Genomic DNA, 15,910 nt, shown 5'->3' with positions numbered 1-15,910 from the left:
TGGCTCCAAGTGATCTGTTACTTTGCATCAGGGTCAGTGAGACAGGGTTACAAACAGCTCTAGGTTCTTTGGAAAAGTACCAGAGATCTCAATTAAAGGTTCGACTTCACGTAATACCAATGTGGAGATCTTCCCGTGTTTGTATTTATCCCCTCTCCCCACATACATACATCATTTCATTTTCCTGCTGGAAAACCTCCACTGGCCCCCCACTGTCTACAGGATAAAGCCCAAACTTTTAGTTAAAGGCTTGCTTCATAGGATGGTCCTAAGACCTACTTTCATCTTCGTTTGTAACTCTCCCCATTGTTTTACTGAAGGTTGACACGCATTGACTGCGTGCTTCCTCTGTGTCAGGCAGTAGCTACATTCCAGGCAGAAAAGAAAATACATGTATGGACATGGGAGACTCAAATAGCACTGTGTGTAGATGAGAGTTACAAGCGTCCCTTTATACTAGAATATAAAATGAGAGTCATACAGTGGCGGTGAATGAAACTGGAAAGATCATAGGAGGGGGTGGGAGAGAGGGCATTTTGTGTGCCATGTTGAAAAACTTGGAATATATCCTATAAAGATATGAAAACGCTGGTAAGTGCTGAGCAAAGAAATAAAAGGGATGAATCTGTATTTCTGATACATTATCCAGTAGGAAGGTGAAAAGCAGACTTAGAGGCATGTGGAATATCCTGAGGGGGTGAAAATGCCCAGTAGGAAACCTGGGGATTCTGATCTGGTTTGGTGGGGGGGGGGGGGGGGGGAATATAGGCCAATCTCTCTGCAAGATCTATAGGTTTTCATGATCAGCCAGGTGCTGGGAAGGCTTCTGTTCCCAAGGAAATTCTTTGTCACCTAAAGCAAGGCCATCAAGATGAGAAATACTTGGAGACGTGACCCCCTCCTCCCATATCTGTGTATTTTTCAGGTGTTTTTTTTGAGAGATGTGCCTCTGCTGACGTTGCGATACACGTACCGGTGAGGTCGTCCGTGGGCCAGGAGCCCAGCTGGCACGCCCTGCAGGTGTACTCGTCCGAGACATACTCATTCTCCTTGCACGGCGTACAGGTCCAACAGCAGCTCACCTCTCCCTTCCGGATCACCTAAGGCAAATATTCAAAATTCTGATTATTTCTTTGCATCGATAAAAATCCAGCAATCTTTTGTTCAAATGTACCGCTTTGCAGAGCAGAAAGGGATTTCACAGAAATTATTTCAAATGTTACCAGATAGGCAGTATAAGTATTAATATTATCATTATATAATCAAAGAAACAGGCTAAGTGACCAGTTCAACATCATAAAATTGGTTGGTGATAGGATCAAGAATTAAATTCAAAGAAAGTTTTTGAATAATTAGCTTTAAATACCTGTATTTAATAAGTGTCTGTGTTTGTGCTCACATATAAATACACATATATCTACATACGTGTGTATGTAACTGAATTTTCCTGAGGCTATGTCTCTCTTTTCTTCAAATTTAGAACTTTTGCTCTCTGGATTCACCTTGGCTTCCCTCCACTAGTTCAAAGTTGTTAGCAAAAAACATTGTATATCTGCTAGATTTCAAAAATCTATCCATATTGATAAAAAATAATTAGGAATTTGTGTTGAACGAAGAGGCAAAATTTGAACTTTTTGGGGAAGTCATCTCTTGGTCTCTGTTTCTACTAAAAATCTGGTTCAAGAATTCAGTCCATTACTTCTTATTCTAGTAGCTTTGATTTGCTTGGGATAAAGGTGACTACAGATAAGGTCACTGAGACTATTACTGACCTCTTCATCTATTTGATATTTTAAGACAATGGAAGAGAAGTGAAATAATTTAACAGTTGAAAGAGTCTCAGATGTTAGACTGAGACTGTCTTTCCCCCCCCCACCACTGATGCATGAATAGCCTCTGTGGAATATATTATTCATTAATCATTCTTATAAATAATTAAAACTGTTTTTAATAACCAGCAATAACCAGACGCAGCAGTGATTACACTCTATTCCTTATCTTAGATGCTGACTATTAAGGACTTTTGCTAATAACAACGTCTAGATATTTATAACTAAATACAATTGTAAGGTAGCACCTTTCTCTTATTTTGTACCATTACTTGTGCTGGCTCCAGAGAAGTGAGGCAAAATTGCTAATTAGACTCGTTTAATCAAGCTAAAGTATTCTTTCTAATGATATTGACTATTTACTGGCTATTTAATGAATGCCATATGCTGTTAACTCATTAAAACTTTAGAACAACTCTGCATAAAAAAGCTGGTTTTATTTTATTCTTTTTTTTTCAGGGAGAAAGTGGAGGCATAGTGAGCTCACACAGCATCTACGGGTAAATGGAGACTCAAACAGTGGCCGCTGACCTTCAGGGCTCCTGCCCGTGAACACCGAGCCTTACTGGTCTATATGAAGGTTGGGTCCATGATATCCTGGAAGATGTAGAGGAAAGAGTACTGGCCGGGGAATCGGGAGGCACCACAGCTCTAGTCTTACTTATACCCACTAAGTAGTTGTGCATCCTCCCGTCGATCTTGTTTCTTCAAACCAAGACCATTGCTTTTTAAATAAACCTATCTGTATAGGGTTACCTGAGGATTACTTTTTAATGATGTAAAATATAGTAGCTAAAATTAAATGTCACTTAACTTTTTCAGAGATGAATTCATGGACAGCCTGGTAAAATTTAAAGCCCTTTTATGTATAAAACTTTATAAATGGAACTATTCTACCAGTTGGCAAAGAGTAACGAAAACCTGTCTAGATGGATAGTATGTCATTTCTACAGAGGTCTCTCATTAGTAAGTAATCACTGTATTTATTAAAATACAGTCAGGACAATTACTCCAATAAAGGAATGTAAACATTAAAAAATATCGCAGAACACAAGAAATGTTAACTGTTTTATTAATAGTATTCATGTAAATATTCATATAGAGAAATTAATTTCATTTTTGAGGTAATTTCAACCACAATGGTAAATCTATGGTAAAACTATCATTGGATAAGTACTAGTAATGCAACCAGACACATTTCAAATACTGAAGGATCCTTTCTTAGCAGGGCCTGGCAAACAAAAGCAGTTGCATTTTCCTTCTAGAAGTATGCTGACTTCTTGTGGTTCAATTCATACTGGTTTGTGAATTTCACTTTTTTTTTTTACCAAAATAAGTTCATGCCCTTCTCCAAGATTAAGTCGAATAATACAATTTTTTTTGAATCAGTAGTGACAACTAATATATCTTCGTCTGATCATTCAAAACTGATTTGATTTACTTTTACTCACTTGTTATGTATGTTCTGTTCACATTAACTTTGCTTTGTTTTATTTATTTATTTATTTATTTATTTATTTATTTATTTATTTATTATCACATTTGTTTTGAATACAAGAGGTGGAGACAATTCTTTTTCATAGTAATTCCCATTCTTTTTGAACATCCTGGAAGTAGTGCTGTTTTGTAATGAATAACAATATGTAACATATTTGAACCTTTGCTAGACTAATACCCTTTCATGGACTCTATGTTAGTAAATCTGAACAATGCCATAAGAGGCTGATATCACTAAAGAAGTTGCTAAGTGAGAACCTTAAACTATATTAAGAAAATATTGTAAATTTTATATTTAATAGGGTGAAAATGAGATCTGGTTGTGAAAACAGAATTTGGAATTAAAATGACTGAATAAACATTATTACAAATTAACTAGTATTTAAAACATTGTAATAGAGAATCAAATTATTTCACTGTTAAATTATTCCTAGTAGAATAGGTTAGAAAAGTATATACACTTGACCCTGGACAATGCAGGGGCTAGAGGCACCAAACCCCCCTCCTCTCCCCACCCTGGCACAGTCCAAAGTCCACATATAACATTTAACTCCACAAAAACTTAAGTTGTCCTGCAGGGAATTGTTTCCAAGACCCCCTGCAGATACCAGAATCTGTGGATGCTCTCAAGTCCTCTCTATAAAAGGGTGTAGATTGATGCATGGTATAAGGAAATCTCCCAAATCAGTCATGCAGCATTTTGAAGTTATGTGTTCAAACCGTATTGCTGTGAAGAGTCAAAACAACATCCATATGGCAATTTACACAGGATAATACTTCTACAGGAAGAACTGGAAATTGTGGACAATCAATATTCTGAATGAATCCATAAAGAATTTCACATGAAGTGTTTAACTGCAAGATGATCGGCCAAGATGCAGACTGTAATTGTATACTAAGGGTCAGCAAAATTTTTGCAAAGGACCAGACAGTAAATATTTTAGGCTTTGTAGGCCATACGTTCTCTGTTAAAATTCAACTATTCAACTCTAGTTACTATAGTAGCCATATGGAAGTAGTTATAGACAATACATAAACAAATGAGCATGGCTGTGTGTCAATAAAACTTTATTTACAAAAACAGACAGGAGGTCAGATGTGGCCTGTGGGTCGTAGTTGACCGACCCTCGTGTACCATAACAAAACATGAGGAACTTTTCAGATACTGCGTGAGCCATTGGGCTATTTAGAAGATATTAATAAATTTATATTTATGTCATTCTTCCTTCTGGCCTTATGCTTACTAAATCTGCATGACGACCCCCTGAAGACCTTAACAACTGATACTGAGGTAGTCAATGAGTGATCACCTCAAATGTGTTCTAAACAGTGAGGTGAGGCTGACTGAACAGAGCAAGGCCGACTCCTCTAGGTATAGTCAGTGCCCGAAACATCCTGTAGTACTTAATAACTATTTGATGAATACATTATTTTGATACTGTTTTTTCCTTCCCCTAGGTCATTGTGACCCAATAGATAAGCTCCTTTTCATTTTTATTACACTCTCCTCCTCCTCTCTCGCTGGATTATTTCCTGTTGGCCAGACCTTATTTAGTATAACAGTAGCTTTCATTTACCTCAAACTGCCAGAATATCCCCTTACCTGCTTTGCACATACATTTCTCCTTGCTCTGTTCTATTCTATTCTGTTCTGTTCTGTTCTATTCTAATTCTATTCTATTCTATTCTATTCTATTCTATTCTATTCTATTCTATTCTATTCTATTCTATTCTATTCTATTCTATTCTATTCTATTCTAAATTCTAAATTCTAAATTCTAAATTCTAAATTAATTCTAAATTCTAAATTCTAATTCTAATTCTAATTCCTATCTTATCCTATCCTATCCTATCCTATCCTATCCTATCCTATCCTATCCTATCCTATCCTATCCTATCCTATCCTATCCTATCCTATCCTATCCTATTCTATTCTACCTGGCTTCTGTTTCTAGACGGTCCCAAGTGAAGGGCTAACCCCAATTCTCATGTCTTTCCTTCAGCCCTTCTCTTCCTTGGCCTCTCACTTCCATAGACCACCATCTTACATGACATCGAGCTCTCTGGTTCTCTATCTGTCCCTGACCCTGTTGCCGCTCACCCTCAAGCTTTCCTTCTTTAAAAAAATTTGTTTTTTTAAATCCTCACCCACGTATATGTATTTATTGATTTTAGAGAGAGAGGAAGGAGAGGGAGAGAGTGAGAAAGAAGCACTGATGTGGGAGAAAAACATTGATCCATTGCCTCCCACATGCACCCCGACTAGGGATTGAACACACAACCTGGGCATGTACCCTGACCAGAATCAAACCTGTGATCTTTCAGTGTTCGGGGTGATGCTCCAACCAACTGAACCACACTGGCCAGAGCTACCTTTTCTTCTTGCAGATCTTCTTCAAGTTCTCTATTTTTGGTGCACATTTATTTTCTCTCTATACTTTCAGGTGTAGGGACCTCATCTACTCAAACAGCTTCAACTTCAGCTCTGTTCAATTAATCCCCAAATCTGTATCTTCAACCTTATTTCTCATTGTTATAGACCAATATTTTTCATCACTGACTAGATATATCAAAGCCAACAGGCCCCAAACTAACCCACTGCCTTTTCTCTAAAACCATTTTCACTTTTCTGTTTCCAACAATGGTATTTTCTAGTTACTAAGACTTGGAATCACAGCCGATTGTCTCAGGCTTCTTTTTCTTCTCCAACCCTCTAACCAATTGGTAGCCAGGGCTGGTTGAGTCTACCTCTCTAATGTTCATCTCAAGTGTCTCCTTTGCTCACTTTCCATTCTCACTCTTTCTTCTACAATTCAGGGCCCTTGTCACCACAGTGTCCTCCTAACTTGTCTCTTCTTTCGTTATTTATGTTTCATAGCTCTGCTCAGCTATAGCCCAGCATATGTCCACATTTTGGTCAAAATTATTCTCAGACTCCTTGGTTAATAAAATTAAGTTCAACCGATGTAGTTTGACATTCAGAAACTCTCCATAAATATGGATTCCATCTATGATTTCAACTTTCTCTTTTATAATAACTAGACCCGAGATTATTCACTGTTATTTCAGAATAACCAACCACTTTTATACCTTTCATATTAATGTTCCTTTACTAGAACAGTAAGTGATTATTTCCCCTCGTCTCTCTCTGAAATCATATCCATTGTTCATGGTGCCATGTCTGACCTTTTATTCAGAAGAAATCTCTCCCTTTCCTTTGTATGAACTTATATAGCTCCCTTTTTGTCTTTCTTAATAATGTCATCACATTTTACATGATGTTATTTATCCGCGCCCAAAATATTTTTCCTCATCTGGATTATAAATCTTCTGACAGTAAAGGTGTCTTATTTATTTTTCCCCATTGACATAAACTATTACATTACTAGGAGTTTGATAAATATTTGTTAAATTAATTGCAAATGAATATGATTTTCAACTGTGAACTATTCATTCCCAGAAAGCATGTCTTTAAAAGCTTACACGAGTGGAAAGGGTATGGGCAAACACGACTCATCGATCAGTTCCATGAGTCCAAGTGCTAAGGTTACTGTGGATCATACTAGGTATCATAAGGAATCAATGAGAAAAAAGGAAAAAATACATCTGCTGACATTAGAAGCTTATGCATAAAAGATAAAACAAGTGTCTAAAATTTTAAACAACAGCCAAAGATAATGAACGCTTTTGAATTTACAACAAAAATGAAAGCAGCACGGATGCCGTTTTACCTTTATCTGGCCTTTCTCGCACGGCTCGCTGCACACGGATCTGATGATGGTGCTTTTCTTGGACCATACTTCGTCGTCATCCATTTTTAATTCTCCATTATCCCAGCTTCCAACGTTGATATAATCAAAATAATCTTTTCCCATTTCCTTGAAATTCATTATTTCATACCTTAGGAACAAGAGTATAATAATCATTCAGCTAACAATATAAAACGCCAGCTATGAGGACGCAATAGATTGCATTCCCAAACAGTGCAGCTACTGTCAAAGCAGGGACACTGGAATTTTCCACGACAGTCCACGAAGAATAACAAAAAGCCTGTCTGTTTCACTTTGTCTTCAGAAACTTTTTTTTTTTTTTAAATGCAGGCTTACACCTGAAATAGAAAATAATCCCATGTGAGAAGGAGACCTGACCTTAGCAGGATGAAAGACAAGTTTGGAAATAACATCAAGAAGTTAAAAAAGTACTGCTGTTAGGCTTCTACAAAAGATAGACAGGTTTTCGTTCCCACTCAAGTAAAATAAAATTTTCCTTTTCCAACCAAGTGAGAAATTTGGTAAATCTTTAATTTGTCCTCAGCTGTAGGGTATGTGGGGGTAATTTGGATAGGGCCTGATTTTACCTTTCTTATTTTACCCTTTTATCAATGGCTAAATTCACTCTATAAAGACACCCACAGGAGTGATATCTGAAATAAGTCTGAAAATAAGCTTCTAAAGCATCTCATGCAATGTAAAAATCCTGGGATATTCTAGCACCATGTGAGTTCTCAGCCTTTATTGGCTGTTATTTTTGAGTATGGGGATACAGATGTAAAGAGGGAAAATTGATGCGTGTGCTCAGGTGATTTTTCTTATATGCAAGAACATCACCAGAGAAGCATTTCTGAAATTATTTTTCAATCTGGGAACACTGGCTGAGCGGTATCCCCACTGCATCAGTTCCTGCACCCATACCTATAGGTATGTCTTAGGGGCAGATGTTTCCACATAGTACCCTATGGTCCTCCCTCCCAGGGCTTACAGGGTTGGCAGATGGGCTCTTGTAAATGCCTCCTGCAACCTTCCATGCTCAGCGTATTCAGTTATCTGGAAATTGACATGGATGGAAAACTTTTTAGCTTTTGGGTTCAAGTTGTCAGATGATCATATTCATACCAATGCTCAGCACATAAATACTATGGACAAATCTGACATCAATCTGTTTGGACGCACACTGTAAAATGATACCATTCAGTCTTCATTCACAATCACATTTTTTACTATAGTATCTTTTTCAGAATGTTAACTCATTCTTAAGTTTTGTTGGCTGTTCAGTGGCTTAAGAATTATTCTACAGTGTTTTATTTGCAGTGGGTAAAAATTTTTAGCAACTGTCTAAATCCATTTCTAAACCCAAAGTACCAATCTATAGGATACAAAACTGAGTCCTACATCTTTCCACTCTGCCAGTTATCCCATGGCTACCAAGTATATAATAAGTTGAGACAGCAGAACACAGAACACAGGTAAAAAGAACTCATATATTATGTCATTGGCTGCTTCAAATACATTGGGCTTCTAAGAAGGTCTTCAAAAGGTGACTCTGTGAGCAAGTAGCTTTTGAACATTCTCGGCTGGGAGGAAGAAAGAAATGTTGATGTCAGGAGGCTTCTCTCTTTGCTGCTATTGATTTGAACAGATATGAGAGTTTCACTGTTCACCCCCAAATGAGCCATCAATCTCATTATACCAGTTCTTAACTCTGAAAAGATATAGTCCAAACTGTTAATTCACAGCTAATGGAACTGAAGCTCGGTGAGGTTAATGAGCGTGACCAGACTGCAGAGCACGCAAGCGGCCGAGCCAACACCTAACCTCAGCCTTTAAGGCTCCATTATCGAGCTAGAGCTAAGAGGTCAATTTCCATTGTTTCAATATTGCAGAAATCTACTCTACATTTTAAGGCTTTTTATGACTATCACCATGCTTTTTTTGTTTTATATAGAAATGGTAAAAAGTGAAGGGATCTAGGTTTTGAAAAATAAGCATGACAACTCTTTGCCTCCCTCATCTGCCACTTCTTTAACTGGCCACAATTTCAAGTTGAAATATCCTGAATTTTTAAAAAATTAATTTTATATACTATGCAAAAAAAATCTAAAATATGTTTTAAACAAAAGGAATAAAAAGCAGGGCTCAGTTACATAAATAAATTTCTGAGTGGTTATAACTTTCTGAAAACTAGAGCAGGCTCCCTCAGAAATAGTGAGGTTTTCCTTACCCAACGGGGTAAAGTCAGAGGAACTAAAACATCATTTGGTGGAGGGCATTGTGGAGAGTACTGGGTTTACATGGCTCCTAAGGTCCTCTCAGTCTATAATTCTTGTGCCAAGGTGCTTTTAAAAAAAACTTTAGCTCTTAAATATGTGATAAATTTTCTGTTGGTCAACATAATGGACACTCCAAACACTCACTGGTCCCTGTAACAAAGCAATTATAATGATCTATGCATTTGGGGTGGTATAATCACAGATTAAAGTGACACCACAGAGTTGGTTTGAGCAAAAATTTTAATGGTAACTAATAATGAAACCTTTTCTAAATATGTGTATGTGTGTGTGTGTGTGTGTGTGTGTGTGTGTGTGTATCCACATACATATATGTAGAACCACTTCAAATGTTATATAAAAAACAATGAAAAAAATCCAAGGTAAATTCTTCTAACTTGATGTTTATGCCTAAGATCTGTATAGTGTCATTTTTCTGTTACTAATTGACTGTGTAACCTTGAGCATTCCTCTTCCTTTCTCTGAAACTCAGTTTTCTCCCAGGGAAGTTAGGATTGAAACATATCATCTCCATGGTCCTTCTATGGACAGAGCCATATAATAAGAATCAGTGTGCAAACTAGCTCAGTGTGAATTTCTAGTGTCCTACCCTTGTTTACTATTTGTCACATCTGTTTTTATCCATCTGGTCCTCATTTCCTGTCTTCTTTTGGAATCATTTTGGTTTTAGTATTCCTCTATTGGCGTTTTAACTGTTCCTCTTGTATTAAAATTTTAGTGGGTGCTTACAGGACTAAAATATGCATTCCTAATTTATCTGATTTTCTACTTAAAATTAATGTGCCACTTAAGGTAAATATAAGAACCTTGCCCTTGTATAATTCTATATCCCCTTCCTTCATATTGTCAAATATTTTATATTTACATATTTTATATCCACTTATAAGCCACTTGTAATGTTTAACATTATAACAATATAATGTTAAAATTTTTGCTTTAAATAGCCATTGGTCTGACATTGACTCTCCATGTTTCCTCTGTCCAATTATGGTCAGTCCCAGGCTGTGACAAGGCCTCTGAAACCTCAGTTTTCAATGAACTCTCTATGCCAGAGGTGAGAAAACTTCTGCTGTACAGGGACAGACAGTAAATACTTTAGGCTAAGTGAGATTGTCTCTGTTGAAACTTCTCAACATTGCTCGTGCCATGTGAAAGCAGCCACAAACAGTATCTAAACAAATCAGTGTAAATGTGTACCAATAAAGCCTTATTTATGAAGACAGCAGACTCGATTTGGTTTGCAGACCATAGTTTGCTGACCCGTGATCTATACTGCTGGTGGTGAATAGTACAGGTCCATGTTTCTTATCTATAACTCCAGATTCCTTAGGGCTTTGAAAACCACAGTTTTTACTTTTATAATTTCACTTGGCAGTGTAACATGACCCAATCTGAATTTACCTAGTGACAGAACCTGACCCACACTGTCATGAGGCTATTTGTAGCCTATTTATCACACTTCATGTGAATATTCATATGTTTTGCTGCAGAAATATTAATGTGTTGATTAAGCAGTGCTGCTCCACAGCATGCTGGGGGCAACAGAGGACTGTATAACTTTTGTAGATTTAAACATTTTGAATTGTGTTGCACACTGGCACTAAGGTTTTCATTAAAGAATTGTGAGCTGATAGGAGTCTAATTAGATGTGAGGTTGAAAAACAATGATTCTAGTTTACTCTCCAATGATTCACAAGTGTGTGCACCTGAGTGGGCTGCCACCTCTCTGAGCTTCCTCTGCTTAGGCTCCTCCTTTGCAACTGGCATTTTAAGGGAACACTTGATTACCCCAGGCTCCTCTGGTTCATTGCTCCATTTGGAAGCAAATAATGGCTTTTTGGTTGTGATCCTGGTTGATTAATTGGCAGGATGTTGTACTCAGCAGACTGAGTAAGAATCCTGATTATCACTTGTTAGATTTGTCTTTGGGGAAGTCATCTAACCTTTGTGAGTTTCAGTTTTAAAGTCTTTATCTGGAAAAGAGAATAATAATATTACTTATCTCAGGATTAAAACAGAGAGTTCAACTTAGTGTTTGACTCAGAACACACACTCAATAAATTTATCTGAGTTCTCCTTATTTTGTAAATATAACTGGATTAGTTGGAAAAACAAAAAGTTGCAAACCACCTTTTCCTGAGTCTGGCTCATGCCCTCAAAAGCCAATTCTGATAATTTATTAATGGGTTAATATAATACCCAACCTTAGTAATGCATGGAAAATATCTAAACAACTGTGAATTCCGAGAAATTGTTTGTAAAATTTCATGTATATTGTCATTGAGAGAATACTTCTAAATTTTATCTGAGTCTTAGAGAGATTCATGCTCCAAAAAAAAGGTTAAGAACTATTGTCGGAAATGTGCCCCATTACAGCATATTTGGAGGATTATAACTGAGACAGGGATGTTCTGTCTGACTCATTAAGATTTCCCATTGGAATAGAGCTGAGCCACTTCTTCACCATCTAGGCTGTGAAACTGGCTTGGGTGTATGATATGAAAACTCTTTGAACTGGTGAACCTGTAATCATTAAAGTTTGTAAACAAGTCCCAAGCTAATGCCAGTGCTGGAGGGATGCATATAGGAATGATAAATCCATGTGTAGAGGCCTTGACCTAAGCCCAAAGACTGAGCTCATTGGTCTACCTGCCACAAGAAGCGTTACAACAAATGACAAGTTTCTTTGACCCCAGGAAAATGCTTTTATCTCTCCCACCCACTGTGCACTCCTTGCTGCCCACCTCCCCCAGTGGATATACTGAACAGTCAAAAATTAGAAAACCACATACGAAAAGTCAGCTAATATTAGCTAACAGCCTGCCTGGAGCAATAGTCTTCACATCTCTAAAAAGAGAAAATACCCAGCTTTCCTCTTGGCTGTATGACTTGACACTAGTTGTCACTTATAAGTCCAGCTAGCGGGATGGTAAGAGCTGCATCAGAGATAAGCTACAGCTTACCTTGGGAATATGGAAACAAGCTAATCCAAGGTGGTTGTTACAATGTGTAGGTACCTAGTTTGTAAATCATGAAGCCTTCTTTTGGCACCTTCAACTGGTCAACTGCAAACATTGTGTAAGGTCACCCTCTGCAAGCACAGCTGTCAAGCATAATCTGCTACTGGAAGAGTACTCAGGATTTAACAGTGGGAGACCAAAGGACCCCGATTGTTCTGGAGCAACGCAGAGTGATAGACCCAGCCCTAATACAACCCAGAATATCAATTCAATGACATCATCCCTCATGGATTAAAAGTTCCATGTGTAGAGTCACCTAAGAGTTTGGAGAATGAAATAGATGTAAATTCTGATAAATCCTAGGTACTTAACGATTTTCCCTGGAGGCTGACCTATAATTATGAGTAAGTTCATATTTTCAGGCTTCTCTCTGTAAGTAATGAAAGTGAAATTTCAGAGAAAAAGGCAATTTAGTCCTTCTGAAGGGAAAGAGTACGCCAGTTGGAGGGTAATAAGATAAAATATGACATAACTCACAGTAGGTACAGTGAACAATATAACAGCACCTCATGCCTGTTTCTGGATTACCAGAGATTGAATTATTTCTGTTTCAGAATAGTTTTATGACCCAAGGACAGATCAGAATACAGGGAACAGCATGGCAAACAGAACTTGTTTTCCATTATGATAATGTGAGGCTCCTGCCTCTATGTTTAGATCTCTGAAATGTGGGGATGATTCCAAGGCCATGTTTTGCACATCGGCATCAATACTTTTCCCTGACTATAGGAAGTAGGGCTTTCCCTCTCTGTCTCTGCTCACTTTGTGATGTCAGAGCTTGTCGGGCATGGCCAGGAGGCCTGTATAACCACAAAGGACAGAAACAGGCACTTCAGGATCAAGTGATGGCTGTTGCTCAGGATCTATTGTCTAGAGAAGAATTGTAACAATACCTTCCTGGAGAGTCTCCATTCTCATCGAATAGGATCATATCTCCAGAAACCCCAGTAAAGTTGGTTTTCATCAGGGAGTCCAAAAGTTTCTGTCCATCAATAGGTTTCATTGCATCGCAGAGGCCCGCATAGCCTGGGCAGAGGGACATCTGCATGTTGTGAAGCCCATAGGCCATGGAGTAGATTGCATTGATCACAAATCCCATTTTGGAATCTTGAACGTGATGTGTTCTCAGAGTCAGAGAACCTGTGGGAAACAAATTAGGAATTAACTTTGAGATTTAATTCTACTATAGCTACGTCTATGATTCTGAATAATCAGAGAATGTAGTGGAGCAATATTATAGCTAGAACCAGAGGCAATACTAAGACCCAGGTGCTAACATATTATGCCTAATAATTGTCTTCTGTTTCCTATTTTTTCCCCTCAAAACCCCTTTGGACTTGAATCTCCAAAAGTACCAAGATTCACTTACCCCATTACCGGACTCTGGGAATGAATTCAGGATAGTACTGCATTTCTCTACCCCAAAAATTACCTTTAGGATGGATTAATCTCCCTGAACTCAGCTGTGATAACTAACATATCTCCATGATTTAGCAATCCTCAACAAATCTCCAGTGTCCAAACTATTAAGTTCTTACTTAGATGAACAAACAAGATCCTCCACTATCTTGTCTCAACTTACCTATTTAGATTTATCACCTGTCACTTCCAACCGCAAATCATATGCTATCCATAAACTGGACTATTTGGATATCATGAAATATAACATTTAAATGCCATTAATTCATTAATTAATTCAATAAACATTTATTGGAGTCAGAGTATATATAAAGGTGTGTGGCAGACGAGCTGGGGAAACCTCAAAGATGAAATGACCCTGGATTTTGCACTTAAGAAGAAACTTGTTAAATAATAAATTATGTAGCTAAAGAGAAAAGCATAAGGTGATAACTCTGTAATACATGTGGAGTTAAAATCTATAGAGGCGCAAAGAGGGAGAGATCCCTTCCAATGAAGGGTTCTTGGGAAAGTGGCAGTAAAGAATTAACATTCAGTATGGGTTATTGATTCAACAAATATGGAGCGAATGCCTGTTCCTTCTGACTGCTCGGAACTTGCTGGGAGTGGGGGACATAATGTTGAACGAGAAAGACGTAATTCTTGCTCTTGTTTACTTAGAGTCTAGAGGGCAGGTGAGTGTCTGGTTTGACAAGTGCTGAGGCCGTACTGAATCAGGAGGGGCACCAGACCCGAAGCGCACCGAAGCTGAGCGTCATGGTGGAGTATCAGCGGATGAAAAGCAGGGGGAAGAGTGTCCCAAGCATGGCTGAAGGTTCACAGATGAGACAGAGATACTGGGTTTGGGAAATTTTAAGACTGGAATGGCCAGAACATTGAATGGGAGGTAGGAGATTGGGGAGAACTTAAATAGTAAAGGAAAAAAGAACTGACTAAGCCACTTTAAGTTTGCTGTGCTTTATTATAAGAGCATGGGGATCCTTTATAGTGTTTAGGAAGGAATCTGATCAGATTTACATTTTAAAAAGACCAATCTGGCTACAGTGTGGAGAAAGATTTAAAGGGCTCTAGGAGTGGAGTCAGGAAGACCCATTAAGAGGCAATGCAAAAGAAAAAAAAAAGGCAATGTAACAACCCCAGTGATAGCTGAACATGGCCTTGACTAGGGCAGAGGCCATCGTCATGGACAGGAGTGTTTAGGAGACAGAATCTACTCCCAGGCCCAGTGACTGAAATTGCATACAGGACGAATGAGACATACAGGAAGAGCACGGTCATAAGGCGAAAGGAACAGCCATGGTAATGACAGAGTTTGTCATTTGGTGAAAAGCTTCCTTTAAGTGGGATAAAAAGGAACTCTCCCAAGATAGCATGGTTCTTGATGAGTTTCCAAACTACAGATATATATTACCCCATTCTGGATTGCTGGCCCAAATGCTGACACTGTTTCCCTGAGCACAGAGGATCAGTAGGAAAATCAGTATGGTTCACCCTGACATAAGAATTAGATGAGGAATCCTGCTTCCTTCTCAAGGCTAGACACCGGCCCCAGGCTGCCAACCAAATCTTACTATTTCCTTCTCTACACTGAGTCTATTCACAAGTCTGCATTTCCCCTCATACTGCTGGAAACTCCATTCTTCTAGGTGCCAAGTCAAATACTCTGGAGATACTCTTGACTCCTCTCTTTCCTGTGTAACTTCTCAACTCTTATTTGATCTACTTTGAAAATATATCTAGAATGAAACTATTTCATACTGCTCTACTTCTGCCAGGTTCGAGATACATCATTTCCTGTCTGTATTACAGCAATGGTCTTTTAACTGGTCTCTTTTCTACCTTTGTCCACCCTCCTTGTACTCTAGCCAATTTTCAACAAAGTAGCCAGAAAAATTCTGTTAAAATATGTCAGATCATGACATTCCTCTGATCAAACATACCAGCAGCTCCCTTATTACTGAACGTAAAAGTCAAGTCCTTGCAATGACCATGGAAGGTGTACAGGAGCTTGGCTCACGGTGCTCCACCCTAACCTTTCTGACTCCATTCCTGGTCCCCTGCTCTTAAATTATTCCTTTCTA

The 15,910-nt window shown here is 38.1% G+C and overlaps 1 protein-coding gene across 3 annotated transcripts in view; it reads right to left on the bottom strand.

Moving 5' to 3' along the window:
* GRM5 (glutamate metabotropic receptor 5) overlaps positions 1-15,910 on the bottom strand; it is a 358,336-nt gene that overhangs the window by 61,958 nt on the left and 280,468 nt on the right. For all 3 annotated transcript variants that reach the window (XM_087822195.1, XM_087822196.1, XM_087822197.1), the window contains exons 4-6: positions 13,304-13,550; positions 7,058-7,226; positions 974-1,100 (exon numbers count right to left, since the gene is read on the bottom strand). In XM_087822195.1, the coding sequence (XP_087678321.1) occupies positions 974-1,100; positions 7,058-7,226; positions 13,304-13,550 (543 nt within the window). The remainder of the gene's footprint in view (positions 1-973; positions 1,101-7,057; positions 7,227-13,303; positions 13,551-15,910) is intronic.

This window comes from Miniopterus natalensis, chromosome 11 (genome assembly GCF_054644295.1).
Source record: "Miniopterus natalensis isolate mMinNat1 chromosome 11, mMinNat1.hap1, whole genome shotgun sequence".
Lineage (NCBI taxonomy): Eukaryota > Metazoa > Chordata > Mammalia > Chiroptera > Miniopteridae > Miniopterus > Miniopterus natalensis.
This window is presented reverse-complemented; position numbering and strand designations above follow the sequence as displayed.